This window comes from Mus caroli, unplaced genomic scaffold (genome assembly GCF_978045245.1).
Source record: "Mus caroli unplaced genomic scaffold, Mus_caroli_1 scaffold_10, whole genome shotgun sequence".
NCBI lineage: Eukaryota > Metazoa > Chordata > Mammalia > Rodentia > Muridae > Mus > Mus caroli.
The window spans coordinates 24,776,276-24,793,050 of record NW_028227265.1 but is presented as its reverse complement, the minus strand read 5'-3'; the positions used below and the strand labels follow the sequence as shown (position 1 = coordinate 24,793,050).

At 43.4% G+C, this 16,775-nt stretch overlaps 1 protein-coding gene across 4 annotated transcripts in view; it reads left to right on the top strand.

Moving 5' to 3' along the window:
• The window catches only part of LOC110299650 (acylcarnitine hydrolase-like), a 36,163-nt gene extending 21,631 nt beyond the window's left edge, over positions 1-14,532 (top strand). For 3 of the 4 annotated variants that reach the window (XM_085843666.1, XM_085843661.1, XM_085843664.1), the window contains one exon: positions 14,314-14,532. In XM_085843666.1, the coding sequence (XP_085699792.1) occupies positions 14,314-14,500 (187 nt within the window). In that variant the 3' untranslated portion in view covers positions 14,501-14,532. Of the gene's footprint in view, positions 1-13,817; positions 13,891-14,313 lie in introns of all 4 variants that reach the window. The other variant, XM_085843662.1, reaches the window with a different exon arrangement.
• The last annotated feature ends 2,243 nt before the right edge of the window (positions 14,533-16,775 follow it).

The window sequence follows — 16,775 nt, the reverse complement described above, 5'->3', positions numbered from 1 at the left end:
GAATTCCTCCTTATGTACCCAGGTACCAGCCTTTGAGGTACTCTCACCCCAAATACCACTACCCACTCTCCAGTGGTCTAAATATCCTTCATTCCCTCCATTAACTAGAGCTGTCTCATCAAAGATGTCTTCTGAGATTCTGTTTTAGACACGGTCATGGTGCCTGAGGTCCCTCCTCCAACCCCCTCAGCCATTCCTGCTTTGCTTCCCTTCTCAGAATTCGAAGGCTATGATTGCAGGCAGATCAAGCAGTGAGGGTCAAAGAGTGGAGCTCCCACCCTATGTGTTCTTATAACCCCACAGTCACCAAGTCAATGTGTGTTAACTCTCCTGCCTTTCTCTGGTGCAACAACATTACAACTACCTGTGTTAACCCCCTTTTCAAGGTTTCTGCACTCCTTTAACAATTGTTCTCCAGGTTTATGTCTATGAGCCAGAAGAACTTGCTTTATAGCTGAGAGGTGACCAAAAGAAAAGGGAGGTTTAGATCTTCTTGGACTATGTCTCACAGTCTCACTAAGTGCCAGGGGGGCCGCTGGAATAGTATTCAAAGACACCACCTGACTGTTGACTTCCAGGACTAGCTTGACCAGACCATGGCTTCTACCTTGGACAGCCTCTAGTCCCTTTAACTGCAGATAACCTCCCTAGTGGGGCTTGCTTTACAAAACAGGAGAGCTTCCAGCCTGCTGACAGCTGATCAGAGTTGTCCAAGGGAAGAAATTCTGTTTCTATGTTAATGAGTCTGGACTAGTTGAACAAAACATACATGTATTTAAGGATCTCCTGCCACATCTCTGAACTTGTTATAATCCAAGTACCTCCACACCATGGTACTCAAACTCTCTGGTAGCTTGTCTTCCTACCTTCCTTGGCCCTGTACTGGCCAATGGGGCCTTCCTCCTCTTTGATTCCTATTTCATCCAATTTCTAAAACAGCAACTCAGCAACATTGCCAAAGTCACTAACAACCAGGTTCTGGTTCAATACCAAACTATTCCCAGCCCAGAGGCTGATGACTATGATGATAAAATGAAAGTGGGGAGATGTGGAGTCAGGGAGCCATGGGACCCAGGGATCTGGTCCCAAATATGAGTGGGGTTGAGGTACTATATCCGAACCCCAGAAATTTTGTCCTGATATCAGCTGGAGTAGTACTGATTCCCCCTTCCCCTGGCTTGCATGTCCTCATGCACATCTCCCTGAAACTCTTGGTATACTTTGTGTGCCTTTCAGTTCCTGAGAAACTGAGGCATTTCCTCAGACAATGAGGCATACCCTGCGTGTCTCTCTGGGTAGCAGAGCTTGGTGAAACATGTAGAATCTGACTGAACATTAGTCTTGCAACCCATGTCTAGCTTGCACCTGCCATTACAACATGGGAATCATATTCAGCTTTGATACATGTATAAAAAGGCTGACTACTTGGAATAACATAGCAAGACTTTCTGGACTCGCCAGTGGTTAAATAAAGACAAAGAGACTTATTAATCTTTATCCCAGTCAGGCCTCTCAGATAGCTCACTCTGAATTTACCTGACTGTTTTCTAGGAATTCCTATGTGCCAGAGGGAAAGAAGGCATTTTGAGATGGAAATGAGCGTAGGATTAGTAAGGGAAAGATGAGCAAAGGGTACGCTTGGAACCTGGCAGGTAGAGGAGGAAAGAAGAGACCATACCAGAGGCCCCAGATCAGGTTAAGCAGGGATGGTAAGCATGAAACAATAGCTGGAAGCTGCACAGTGTGGTCAGGACCAGGACCTTTGTCCTCCTCCTGTCTGAAGTTGACTTCACTGAGAAGGAGCTACCGAGCAGGAGGAGGACTGAGTGAGACTATATATATATAGTAAATTCCCACAAGACGTATATGTATGAGTCCCAGTGGATGCCACCCTTCTCCACACCCTCCCCTGAGCCTGGGTTTCTTCATCTCTTCCTTACCTCATCTTCTCCCGACTTAAACTCCAAGTCTCAAACATTAAAAGTAAGCAGCTGCTTTAAGAAGTGTTGGCCACATTATGTGTAGGTATCAGATTTTTATACTCATCTTTGACTAAGTCCTGTATTTTTGCATATCTATAAGGGGCCAATAAAACCTTGATTAGCTGAAAGTCTTGTGTCTTAATAAGTTTAAGCTGCAGTGATGTTAAATCTTTTTTTGTTTGTTTGGGGTTTTTTGTTTCGTTTTGTTTTGTTTTTCGAGACAGGGTTTCTCTGTGTAGCCCTGGCTGTCCTGGAACTCTGTAGACCAGGCTGGCCTCAAACTCAGAAATCCGTCTGCCTCTGCCTCCCAAGTGCTGGAATTAAAGGCATGTGCCACCACTGCCCAGGGTGATGTTAAATTTTGACTGCTGAGCTGGGCGTGGTGGCGTACACCTTGCCTTTTTGCCTCTGCTTCTTCCTGGTGTAAGCATTTACCTGGCTCTGCTGATGGTGCTATCATCTTTCGATGACATCAGACTTTAGCTTCTTCAAGCCTTCCAATGTGTGTTGAAGACAAGAAACTCTCCAGGAATCTTCTAGGCCTTCAACACCAGATTGGAACTGCTAGGTATTGAACATCATGGACTAAGCAGCTACCAGAGTTCTAAGCCTCTCTAGGGTGCAGATGGTCACCATTCGAGAACCTAGTACTTATTATGTAAGCCAGCCACTTTAGTAAATCCTCCTATATAATATATGTATAGTCTATCACTTCTACTTCTCTAGGGGACTCTGCATAATACAGGTGTTGTAGCAAAATCACCCTAAGCTGTTAGCTTTGTGTTGAGGCATGTGGCTATGACCCAGCTACTTGGAAGGCAGAGACAGGAAGCTTGCATGTGATCAGGATTACAAGATTAACACATTTGAAACATAGGAATTACATATTAATAATTATATATGAACATATTTGTATGACCATACATAAGTTTTCAACTTATTAACAATAAAAATTTGTCCATAGCTTTGGAGACTTACAAGTCTAGGTTCAAGATGCTGGCAGATTTGCTGTGTTGTGAGGACGAGCTTTCTAGCCGGAAGATGTAACTTGTATCCTCACAGGATAGAAAGTATACACAATGTTGCCCATGTTTCTTGCCACACAATCACTCTCCTTCGGCTTCCATCTTATTAATTTATATTCCTGCTTCATTATTGTTCCTAATCCTTTTCTGGGACCTCTATTGAAAAACTTTCTCTTACACTTTCTGCCATCATAGAAAGGTGACCAATTGTGCTCAACCTGTCTCTGTGTTCCCCTAAAGCATTTTCTCCTTGTCATTAGAAGTTTCTGTCCTTCCTAGTCCCACAGCAGGAAGCCTTTCCTGGTTACAGAACATGGCTACTTTGTGCTCCACATCCTCTGTTACTAGGAGACTTTACCAGGGTTACACTAGTGGATTCCAGGGAGTTTCTATTGCACTAGCTTTCCACATCACCCTCCCAAATGCCCCCAAATTGCAGTCATCTCTCCCAGTACTCCATCCTTCCCCTGAACCCGAGTCCTCCTGTTTCCATTCCCCCACACTCCCATCAGATCTGTTTATCCTTCCCTGGGAAATCCATGTGTCTTCCCTTGAGATCTCCTTGTTACTTAGTTTCCCTTAGTCTGTGGACTGTAGTGTGATTATTCTTTACTTAACAGCTAATAGCCACTCATAAGTGAGTACATGTTTGTCTCTCTGGGTCTGCGTTACTTCACTCAGGACGACTTTTTTCTAGTTCCATCCATTTGACTGCAAATTTCATGGTGTCATTTTTTTTTTTCTTCTAACAGCTGAGTAGTACTCTGCTGTGTAAATGTACCAATTTTCTTTATCCATTCTACAGTTGAGGGGCATCTAGGTTGTTTCCAATTTCTGGGTATTATGAATAAAGCTGCTATGAACATAGTTGAACAAGTGTCATTATGGTATGATGGGACATCCTTTAGGTATATGCCCAAGAGTTGTATAGCTGGGTTTTGAGGTAAATCAATTCCAAATGTTGTGAGAAACTGCCATATTGACCTACAATTTGTCCTGCCTGCAACATATTCTGGGATAATGGTGGTGCAGAACATGTGGAATGGTCAACTAATGAGTAATCCAACTTGAGGCCTATGTCATAAGAGGGAGCCCACACTCTACATTGCTTGGATTGCCAGAAACCAGAGGCTGGATAGCCTGAAGATCTAGGATAGAACCAAACACAACTTGCCAAAAAAAAGTTTAATGAAATGATTCCTAATGACATTCTGCTATGCTCACAGATCTATGCCTAATCCAGTTATCATCAGAGAGGCATTCATCAGCCTCTGGTGGGAGCAGTTCCAGACACTCATAGCCAAATATTAGGCAGAGCTTGGGTACTCCATGAAGAGGGGGAGAGGCAGAATTGTAGGAGAGGTCAAGGACACCACCATAACACAGCCCACAGAATCATCTAAGTAGGGCTCATAATGGTTCAGAGACTGAAGCAGCCAGCAACCATGGAGCTTGCATAGGTCTGTGCTAGGTCCTCTGCGTAATGTTATGGTTAGGTAGCTTAGTGTTCTTCTCGGACTCCTAACAGTGGGAGTGGGATGTCTCTGATTCCCTTGCCTACTCTTGAGACCCTCTCCATCCTACAGGGTTGCCTTGGGACTGAGGATTTGTGCCTGATCTTATTGTAACTTGTTAAGCCATGTTCAGAAGATATCCCTGGGAGGCTAGATCCTTTCTGAGGGGAAAGAGAGGAAGACATGGATCTGGGTTGGAGTACAGGGATCCTGGCATTGAAGAAGGACTTCAGATGCGATGTTGTGCCTGTCCAAGAGGCCAGGGAAGGAGCAGAAACTGCAGAAGTGGCTTTGTCCTGACTGCTGGCTGTTGGCTTCCTGTGACTATTACCTTATCAGTTCTTCTGCAATAAGAACTTTGCCCCATCCAACCAAATTTCCACACCTACACCCCCCAAAAGGTACAAATTCCTGCTTGGGCCAGCCCAGTCTATTCTGTTTCCTGCTGTGAGACTCTCATCTTGCAGCAGCACAGGTTTAGGCCTGAGATTCAACCATGCCATTGGCTAGACTTCCTGGTTGCTGTGTGTTGTTGCCTGTGGGCTCCTGCTTCTCCTTCAGCATATGAATGGTGACACTATCTAAATTAGCACAGGGGAAGGGGGTCAGAGCTGCCCCAGTTCTGAAGAATCAGAGGCTGAGAGTGGGGGTGAAGGAACCAGGGAGGGAGGAGGAGCAGGTAGAGATGACTGACATCGGACTGCCTTGACCTCCCAGCTCCCAGTGAAGAAGTAACAAAATTCGAGGCTTTTGGGCCCAGGCTTGGGAGTGTGGCTTTTGTGGCTTAGTGCTCCAGGTGCTGGTCATAAAACAGATAGTGACATTCCTTCCTCCACCCACCTGCTTCCTGGGTTCAAAGAGTGTTCATTCAAAGAATGGCACCCTGACCATTACTGGAACCTGCAATGCAAATGTGCTATTGTTAGGGGCTCTTAGATTGTTAGGGGCTCTTAGAAACTGTCTTGAGAGATAACCTGACACTTGTGACTTTATACTTCCTTGTGACTCTTAACTGGTATTTTTGGTATTTTCCAACAACGCCCTCCACACCTCCTTGAGTTGTGGTTTCTTCCTTTAAATACCCCCTTACTCAGCTACTCGGGGCGCCATGGTCCTCTACCCCTGCGTGGTGTATGATCATGGGCCTGAGAGCGCTCTTGAATAAAAATCCTCTTGCAGTTGCAGCAAGACCGTTTCTTGTGTGATTTGGGGTGTCACCTCTCCTGAGTCAGAATGTGAGGGAGTCCTCACGTTGTGGGTCTTTCACCAGTAATGACACCGAAACTATTATTACTTATTATACCTCGGACCTTAGCTTAAGCTATCTCCAAAGTGACTCATATTGCTTAAATTAACATATTTATTCTATTCTACATTTGCCACATGGCCTGTTACCTCTAATTCAGTCCCAGTACATACTTCCTCTGTGTCTGGCTAGCTAGTCTTTCATTTCTCAGTTCTTCCCACAGTTCCTATCTCTACCCAGATGTCCCTCCTTACCTCTCCTGCCTCAGCTATGGTCATCAGCTCTTTATTAAACCAATCAGAGGATGATGAGAAGATGTTTGCAAAACACAGAAGCAGGTAATACTTAAAAAAAAAAAATAGTATCAAAGTCTAGATAGTACTCAGCTCTCTGCTGGCCCAGAAATCAACATCTGCATAATACAAAGGCAACCGTTACACAGGGCACAGAAAGATTTCACCAACATCTCCCTCTTTTTGTTCAAGAAAAGACTCTTTCTAACATAATAAACTATATACAATCAGGAAATTACAAGAGCTATCTGGTAAGATTGCATTTACAATGTCTAGTTCATTTGTATTTGACAACCTTGGAGAAAGTACTCCATCTGTATATTATTTTGGTAAGTTCAAAGTTCTGGATCCAATCATTTTCTATTATAAATTTTATTACCAATCTAAAAAATATACGTTTTAGACCTTAAAACATTTTCTTAAGTCCTAAACAACTTCAGCTTAATGTGAGATTCTAACTCAGAGATTGAGAAGGATAAATATTACTTGAGTGAACAGGAAGTACAGAGCAAGCTGCATCTAAAACTCCAGAAATGACCAAGACTGCTGGCTGCCTGGTCAGCCAGCCAAGGTTCCTCTGCAACACTGGGACATCCATCTATCTTTGGCCTGCAGGCCCAGAGTACCTGACAGACTTATCTGTGAAGCAGGAATATTGAAGCATTAGCCTACCTTGACTCCAAGTTAATCAATTGACTTTCCAGTGTCCTGTTTGTTCACAGCTTGGACAGCAGGCTGCCAACAATCAAGATGAGGGCAGTTTTTGCCCAGTGCCTAGCTTTGCCACATTTGAAGCAAATTCTACATGTAGGTTCTTTGATGCCCATCATCTTCTCTGAAGTCATATGGGGGTGCAGCCAGGAGCTGACGTGGTCACAGTCACGGAAGCCTTTTGTTATGAAAACGTATTAAATGCCATAACATCTCTAAGTGAATAAGAGGAATGGCTCATCTTCTCCTCATTTCCAAGTTTCTAGAACATCCTTTCCCTGCAACTTTAGTGACTAAATACAGTGCGGGTTGACAGAATACGATGCAACATTAGAATGTCAAACCTCACAAGGAATAAAATGAAATATTAAATCATTAAGCAATAAAGGAAACTCTGGGGTAAAAAAAGAAGTAAAAGTATATTCTGACTTGTTATCTACTGAACAGCCCTAGGAAAGTGTCCAATCTATAACAACCCCTAATAGTTCCATGATAGGAAAAGCAAGAGGTCAGACAAAAAGATTCCTTCAACGTCATCGTCTGACAATTTTAGAGTCTCGGGAGAAGGATGACTAAGTTTCTGCGGATTGAGCTTTGTAGGTGCTACTTACACCAGGCCTAGAGGTTTGTAGGGGCGAGTTCTCTTCCATAGGAGAAAAATAGGAAAATGACATGCGGAGGGGTTCAGTGGGACACAATTCCTAGGCTCATTGACCAGGTAATGTTATTAACACTCTTACATGTTTTGTTTATGGGAAATATAATTATATAAACATAATGTAAGTCATCACTATGGCTACCAGGTGATTTGTAAAGGTTTACACCTGGCTGATAGTATTTTTTTTCTTTTTCCAATATTTTATTAGGTATTTTCTTCATTTACATTTCAAATGCTATCCTGCAAGTCCCCTATACCCTCCCCCAACCCTGCTCCCCTACCCACCCACTCCCACTTCTTGGCCCTGGTGTTCCCCTGTACTGAGGCATATAAAGTTTGCAAGACCAATGGGCCTCTTTTCCCAATGATGGCAGACTAGGCCATCTTCTGATACATATGCAGCTAGAGACACGAGCTCTGGGCTACTGGTTAGTTCATATTGTTGTTCCACCTATAGGGTTGCAGACCCCTTTAGCTCCTTGGGTACTTTCTCTAGCTCCTCCATTGGGGGCCCTGTGATCCATCCAATAGCTGACTGTGAGCATCCACTTCTGTGTTTGCTAGGACCCTGCATAATCTCACAAGAGACAGCTATATCAGGGTCCTTTCAGCAAAATCTTGCTAGTGTATGCAATGGTGTCAGCGTTTGGAAGCTGATTATGAGATGGATCCTCAGTATGGCAGTCTGTAGATGGTCCATCCTTTCATCTCAGCTCCAAACTTTGTCTCTGTAACTCCTTCCATGGGTGTTTTGTTCCCAATTCTAAGAAGGGGCAAAGTGTCCACACTTTGGTCTTCTTTCTTCTTGAGTTTCATGTGTTTTGCAAATTGTATCTTGGATATTCTAAGTTTCTGGGTTAATATCCCCTTATCAGTGAGTACATATCATGTGAGTTCTTTTGTGATTGAGTTACCTCACTCAGGATGATACCCTCCAGATCCATCCATTTGCTTAGGAATTTCATAAATTCATTGTTTTTAATAGCTGAGTAGTACTCCATTGTGTAAATGTACCACATTTTCTGTATCTATTCCTCTGTTGAGGTACATCTGGGTTCTCTTTTTCTGTTTTTTTTTTGTTTTGTTTTGTTTTTGTTTTTTAGTACAAGTTTATTTTAGAGTTTATTTTTTATATCCTCCCTGCAGAGAACATGAAATATGTTGCGCATTTTTTATTAGATATTTTCCTCATTTACATTTCCAATGCTATCCCAAAACTCCCCCATACCCTCTCCCCAGTCCCCTACCCATCGACTCCCACTTCTTGGCTCTGGCATTCCTCTGTTCTGAGGCATATAAAGTTTGCAAGACCAATGGGCCTCTCTTCCACTGATGGCCGACTAGGCCATCTTCTGATACATATGCAGCTAGAGTCAAGAGCTCTGGGGGGTACTGGGTAGTTCATATTGTTGTTCCACCTATAGGGTTGCAGATCCCTTTAGCTCCTTGGGTACTTTCTCTAGCTCCTCCATTGGGGGCCCTGTGATCCATCCAATAACTGACTGTGAGCATCCACTTCTGTGTTTGCTAGGCCCCGGCATAGTCTCACAAGAGACAGCTCTATCTGGGTCCTTTCAGCAAAATCTTGCTAGTGTATGCAATGGTGTCAGCGTTTGGAGGCTGATTATGGGATGGATCCCTGGATATGGCAGTCTAGATGGTCCATCCTTTTGTCTCAGCTCCAAACTTTGTCTCTGTAACTCCTTCCATGGGTATTTTGTTCCCAATTCTAAGAAGGGTCAAACTGTCCACACTTTGGTCTTCGTTCTTCTTGAGTTTCATGCATTTAGCAAATTGTATCTTATATCTTGGGTATCTTAAGTTTCTGGGCTAATATCCACTTATCAGTGAGTACATATTGTGTGAGTTCCTTTGTGATTGGGTTACCTCACTCAGGATGATGCCCTCCAGGTCCAACCATTTGCCTAGAAATTTCATAAATTCATTCTTTTTAATAGCCGAGTAGTACTCCATTCTATAAATGTACCACATTTTCTGTATCCATTCCTCTGTTGAGGGGCATCTGGGTTCTTTCCAGCTTCTGGCTATTATAAATAAGGCTGCTATGAACATAGTGGAGCATGTGTTCTTATTACCATTTGGAACATCTTCTGGATATATGCCCAGGAGAGGTATTGTGGGATCCTCTGGTAGTACTACGTCCAATTTTCTGAGGAACCGCAAGACTGATTTCCAGAGTGATTGTACAAGCTTGCAATCCCACCAACAATGGAGGAGTGTTCCTCTTTCTCCACATCCTTGACAGCATCTGCTGTCACCTGAATTTTTTATCTTAGCCAGCTGAATAGCAATTTAAGTCCATTAACTTCTCACACTGTCAGGAAGAAATTTCCTAAGGAGTCTGCAAGAGTATGCTCAAAAGGGAAACATCAGCTCATTAATAAAGTAGTTTGGAAAAAACCCCAACCCTACCAACATGTTAAATGCTGTATTGTGTAGATCTCTGAAGTGTTTGAAGACCTTCTATCTAACGTATATCTGAATAGGCAAATGTTGCTTGTTTCTAGCTATTTACTCTCTGCTAGCTTTGAAAACTAACTTTAATTTTTTCAAAGCCTACTTTTTAAATGATGGTTCTTAAATGCTCTGACCTCCCTTCTAGCCCACCATCCACCAGAGGAAGTAGGAAAGAAAGGATATGGGAGACATGGACCTGTTTAGAAATGGTTCTGTGATGCAAATCCCATCTGCATTGTCAGTAAATCAACAGCTCAGTTCACAGATCAGGAGCACCAGCTTGATCCACTTGCAAACACTTCACACACACATCAGCAGTCCAACTCTGTAGTGTCAGGATTGCAGCATATGGCATGACCTAGCAGGAACAGCCAGGCAGGAGGGATTTGGCCTAGTAGGGTTGTTATGAGCAGGTCTAGGCTGTGTCTCTCTCAACAAGCCCAGCCAAGCCTCACACTCCTCTCTCAGTCTGTTGGGTCCCATTTATATTCCGTCCAAATATCATGTGTCCTCCACATGTCTTGCCTCATCACGTGTCTTGTCTCAGCTAACATCACTCTGCCAATCGACCAGAGCACTCAGAAGTGGCAAGAAGTCACAGCATACCACCAGTTTCTTTGGTGTGTTTTCTCTCTATGGAGTTCTGACAAATGGGGCTTAAGTAACTCAATGTAGGCTCGGTCACCACTTGCTCCTGTGTCCTTTCACATGCTTGCTTTAGCAGAACATCTTTTCACCTGGGTCTGCTTCGCAACTCTGCCACAGCCTTTCACACCTGTGTCCCCCTCGGCAAAATGTTCCTTCATGTGTCTGTTCCAGCAAAACGCCATCCATCCCAACTGACTTTCCAAAGATCCTTTACGTTTTCATTTCAGAAAACATCTCCTGGGGGCTAAATAAAACTTATTTCTGTAAATAACTACACCAGGACCTAGAAAGACTACAAGTTTGATTGTAATAGGTGACTAACTACTAACCTGCATTTCTTTATTATCCTACAGTTTGTAATAGTAGCTTTCAAGGGCTAAAACTTTACATTTTAAAATGAGTCACATGGGTACAATACCTTAAAGAAGAGTTGAAACATATCTATAGATATAGATATGGATATAGATATATACATACTGTATGTTGTAACAAAATAACCTTAAATTTATATCAATGTACAAATACACATACCAATATAAAATATTTGAGACTTATAGTTGTTTTTTAGTCCAAAAGTAGAATCACCAATGTACCCTTTCATCCTGTCATTTCTATAGCTCCCCCATGTATGTTTCTGATGAATGTGCTAAGAATTAGAGTTGAACAACTGGGCCAGGCTGCTGGGTCAGAGCTCAGCACCTGTAGGGGCTTAGTTGTAGGAACTGTGATAAGGAGCAGAGACTGAGCCCATTCTTCACAGTCCCTGTGACCATTCACTGTCCTTGTGCCATTGACTAAGGAACAAGCACACATACTTCCAACCGGAGACTATGTGGAACAAGGAGGTACCTTATTGGTACTTGGAAGTGAACTGAAGAATGTCTGACTACCCTATGGAATGGTATTGCCCACTCATTCCTATAGGCACAGTGCCCTAATACCCAAGTTACTTAGTTCTATTTTTGTTGCTGTGATAACATATCTTTAGATAACAAATTAGTGAAGAAAGATTTTACTATGGTTCACAATCCCAGCTTATAATCAACCATAGGTGGGAACCCACAGAGGCAGAAGTTTAAGAGAGCTGATTGCATCACATCCATAATCAGGAACAGAGTTCAAAGGACACATGTATGCCTACTAACCTTCACATACTCTCTCCATTCTTATACAATCCAGAAGCCCCCTTCCTAGGGAATGATGCCTCCTACAATGAGCAGGTATTCCTATTGCAATGAACGTAAATGGGATAACTTGTCACTGGCAGGTCAACTGGTCAACAGGGTCTAGGCAATCCTTCATTAAGACTCTTTTCCCTAGAGATTTTACAGTGTGTCAAATCAACAACCCAAACAAACTGCCACACCACAATTTAAATTGCACACACAGAAGGGATGAATGTTAAAACAGGAAACCAAACAGTTTAACAAAGGCTACCTGAAGTCTCCATATACTAGCCTCCGAATATTATTATCCAACCAGAGGCCTCCCTGTAATTCTTGATCTATTTCCATTTCCACAGATCTGGCACCCATTACTGTGGTAGGGACTTGAGAGAAGAATCATACGTTAGCAGGCCATCGTGGAAAGCAGCAGCTGAAGGTGGTTAGGAGAAACTCAGACTAAGATTTAGATTTGTCAACCACATCTCTTGGACTCCCTGTCTTCCATTTTCACCAGGTGTCTGCAGACTGATAAATGAATTTAGAGGGTGTGATGGTTTGTATATCCTTGGACCAGGGAGTGGCACCATCTGAAGGTGTGGCCTTGTTGGAATAGGTGTGACCTGGTTGGAATGGGTATGTCACTGTGGGTGTGGGTATAAGATCCTCACCCTAGTTGCCTGGAGGTCAGTCTTCCACTAGCAGCCTTTGGATGAAGACATAGAACTCTCAGCTCCTCCTGCGCCATGCCTGCCTGGATACTGCCATGCTCCCACCTTGATGATAATGGACTGAACCTCTGAACCTGTAAGCCAGCCCCAATTAAATGTTGTTTTTTATAAGACTTGCCTTGGTCATGGTGTCTGTTCACAGCAGTAAAACCCTAACTAAGACAGAGGGCGTGGAGATGAAATGGAACACGATTCCCATTCCTATGTCTGGGAACTGATTGTATGTCAACATCTACACACCAGATCATGCGCATGAGAAGATCCAGGACCTACAGAGTTCTCAGGACAGGACTTGTCTGAATGGTAGGCTATGGGTTTCTTGGGAAGAAGTCATTTCTTTAATTCTGAGCTCCACTGTAGTTTAGACCCTGATTACCTATCAGTCTTAACTTCTTAGGTTCAAGAAGGTTCAATGGTGAGCTGACTAAACCCCTGTGCATGTGACTCAGAATCCTGGTGATCTAAGAGATAAGAGGATCTAGGTCTTCGATTAAACCAAGACCCACTCGGGGTTGTGCACGAGGGCTGAATATTGACATCGCTCGAATTTCTAGCTGCAGGTTATTTGTTCTGCCAGTAGGATCTGATGGCCATTCTGATCAGCAATCAGGAAAGCCAGGAAGACACTCCTTTTTTTGTCCTACTTTGACGGGTCTGAGGGTACCAATGACTTTAATTTAGATCTAGAGTCATTAATCCATGCTGAGATTTCCTTTTGGGGAAGCTGGAATGGAAATATGCTCGCAGGCCTAAAGCACCTCATCTGTGGCTCACATCCTGAGATCCTGAGATCAGTTTGTAGGTCAACCTGCACAGAGCAAAGCAGTTGATAACGGAGTGGGTAACTAGATGGGTTTGGGCTGTGTGTGGGCCTCCTGGCATCTGAGTTGTTGTCTCCAGGTGAAGGTATGGATCCATGGTGGTGGACTGGTTGTAGGATCTGCTTCCATGAACGACAGATCCACACTGGCAGTCACTGAGGAAATAGTAATCATTGCCATCCAGTATTGATTGGGGAGCCTTGGCTTCTTCAGGTAAGCCTGAGACTGGGCTGGATGTGGCTGAGTAGATCATGGGCAGCCCTGTAGCTCTTCTTCCTGCTACTTCCAAGCACTGGAGACCAGGATGCCAAGGCAACCTGGGCTACATAGATCTTTTTCTACAAGGAATGTTAGCTCCTTGGGGAAGAGGATAACCCACTAGATTGATGTAGAAACTTGGATGTATCCTTGATTCTGAGTGGCGAGGGAAGTGGGTATAAACTAGATCTAGGGTTTAGCATTGGACTAAAGTTGTTAGAGTAGGCCCTGAGTTGAAACGTGCATGAAGTGGCTAGGTATCGGACTCTTGTCCTCCTTCTGTCTGTAGTTCATCTCACTGAGAAGGAGGAGCTGCTGAACAAAAGGGTGATGAAGTACTGGGCCAACTTTGCAAGACATGGGTGAGATTACATCCCTCTCTTAACCTCTTTATGGTCAAGTTTCCATCTAGGGCCCCAATGTTGGTGTGTTCCATTAGTATGCATGTGTCCTTAATTACATGATAGTCTTCAACTCAGGGCACACTCAGGCAGATAACTTCTAGCTTTCAGTTACAGTTATCCCATAGACACCGAGTGGGTGAGTCACACTTTTGTGGTAGTGTTCTTTAGATTTTGCATCTGAGAGGGAGACACAAAACTAACCAGTTTCCCTTGCTTCACATGGAGTAGACATTGGTGGTGACACTTGTATGTATATTAGTACACTAGGTTATCTGTCCCCTCAGTCCTTTGGTCAGCTCATCTACTGCCCTAACCAAATAAGGGCATCAGGCTTTGGGTCAGAGAGACCTTCACCTTCCCTGTTGGCTGGCATATCCACAGGAACCCCAACAGCGAGGGTCTACCCTCCTGGCCTGTGATGGGCCGTGATGAGCAGTACCTGCAGTTGGACACCCAGCCTGCTGTGGGTCGAGCCCTGAAGGCCAGAAGGCTGCAGTTCTGGACCAAGACTCTGCCCCAGAAGATCCAGGAGCTCAAGGGTTCTCAGGACAAGCATGCAGAGCTGTAGCGTCCTGTGTCAGGAATGGTGTGTGAGATTAAAAGCAGATGGTGTAATTCTGAGGTTACAAAGTCCATTTATTTATTTTTATTTGTTCCAACATTTATGTAAGCCTTTCTAATATCAGCATTTGCCCTTCCAGACATGTATGAAGAACAGTCTGTGTTATTTCTTATAATTCTGAGCAAACTTTCATTAGAGTCAATAATAGCTATTATACCAGTGTAGATATGAGCCCCAATGTACCCCCATCTTCTTTAACCCTTCACTGAGACTAGGCTCCTCCTTCCTTTCTTTTTTTCTTCCTTACTTTTTTCCTTTCTTCCTTCCTTCTTTCCTTTCATTATCTTCTCCACATCCTCACCTCTTGAAATGAAATGGGTGCTTCAGGGACTGTTGACTGCAGGAGATAGGTGCTATCAAATCCTGTATCCCCTCTCAGCATATTTATAATTACCATTAGAAAATCTGCTTTCTCTAAGTCCCTTTGCCTTAAGAATGCTGTTTCTAAAAGACCATAAACTACAAATTGGACTCATAGTATCTGTGGCCTCAGATGGGTGGAGACTGAAATAGAAGGATTACATAAGTCTTGGGCAAGCTAACAAGTCCCACATCTCTGCAACACACAAACAAAAAGAAAATTGTAACTTCAGTAACTTACAAATAGTAACACACGTAACAGTCTTATAAATTGTAAAATTTGGGGTCAAGATGTTCTCAGGGAGACCAGTCTCAAGGATTATTGCTTGTGCCCTCTCCTGGTAGGATGTGTAAACAAGGCAGTTACACGGATAATATTAAGTCCCTGCTGACTTGAACTGGGGGCAGGGAAGACCTTCCTGTCAGTGAGACTGACCACGTAGGATGCTTCCATTCTCTATGCACAGCATTGATTGAAGTTCCCACTGCCAGCATGCCTCTGCTCATCATCTCTGGATAGACACACTGAACTGGGTGTCAGTTAGATTTGAGACTGTTAATAATTATCTCAATTTTAAGAGCTTGAGTGTGGATTGTTTTTATGGCACTATGGATTGATCTTAGGACTTGTGCGTGTTGGGCAATGGTTCTACCCATGAACTACACTCTCAGACTACTGTGGGTTGTTTAAATGAGACGAAATTAATCTCTTTTAGGTGTCTGTTTTAGTAAGTCTGGGAAAATTCTCAAGGCGTGCCACTGTCATCAGATCAGATTTACAACATCCTCCCCTTGCTTCCCATCAGCCTTCCCTCGGGTCCTTTTCTGCCACCCACTGCCTCTAATCCTGTTTCAAAGAAAACATGACATTGCTTTATCTTACTACACTGGGACTTGTCTCTAATCCAAAATAACTAAAATGTTTTGTGACTGGTTAGGTCACTTCACATAATGTGTTTGTTCCCTTTAATTGTGGAATGACATCCATGTGTGCACACAGCACATTCTACCCACTCACCAGACTATGCACAGCTGTTGCCCTTGTTCATTACCTCTGTTTTTGGAGACATGGTTTCTATGTAGCCCAGGAATGCCATGAACACATGATCTCACTGCCTTGGCATCCTTAGTGTGTGGATTGCAGGGTTATAGGGACACCCATTCTATGTTTGAGTTTTAATTAGTTGTATGGATATCCTCACACATTATTTTATGTGATCTCATGTATTCTATTTTTGAATTTCCAATCTAGAGCAGAATTCCTACGTCATGAGACACCTGTTAAACATTTAAAGAAGTTGTAAGACCAGGGATATAGCAGTGGTAGACAGCTTGCCCTGCATGTACAAAGCCCTGGGCACTATAAAAAGTAAAGAAAAAAAAATCCAGCTCAGATGATGTAGGCTTGTAATCCCAGGTACTCAGAGAGCTACTGTAGCCAGGGATCACAAGTTAAGGTCAGCCTGAGCTATACAGCAAAACTCCAGGCAAAACTGGAAAAATTACTTGTGGTCTATCCCCACATAATAAGTTCCAAAAATGGCCTATAGGTGGCAGTGGTTCTGCCTTTAATCCAGCACCCTGGGGACAGAAACAGGTGGCTCTCTAACCAAACCAGCTCAGTCAACAGGGTCTCAAGCAAGGGAGTGAGGGTTGAAAAAGGGAAAGTTAGACAAAATTATAACCTGACTGCAGCCCGTACTGAAGCTGAAACAGTTTCATGTCTCTCCAGCCTGCTTTTATATCACTCTAGGTATAGCCAAAAGCCATGGTCAGTTCTTAGATCAAAGACAAAGTAAAGCAAAGTGGGAAACAAGGAGATTATACAAGAAAGCAATCAAGCAGAGGCGTAAGCAAAAGG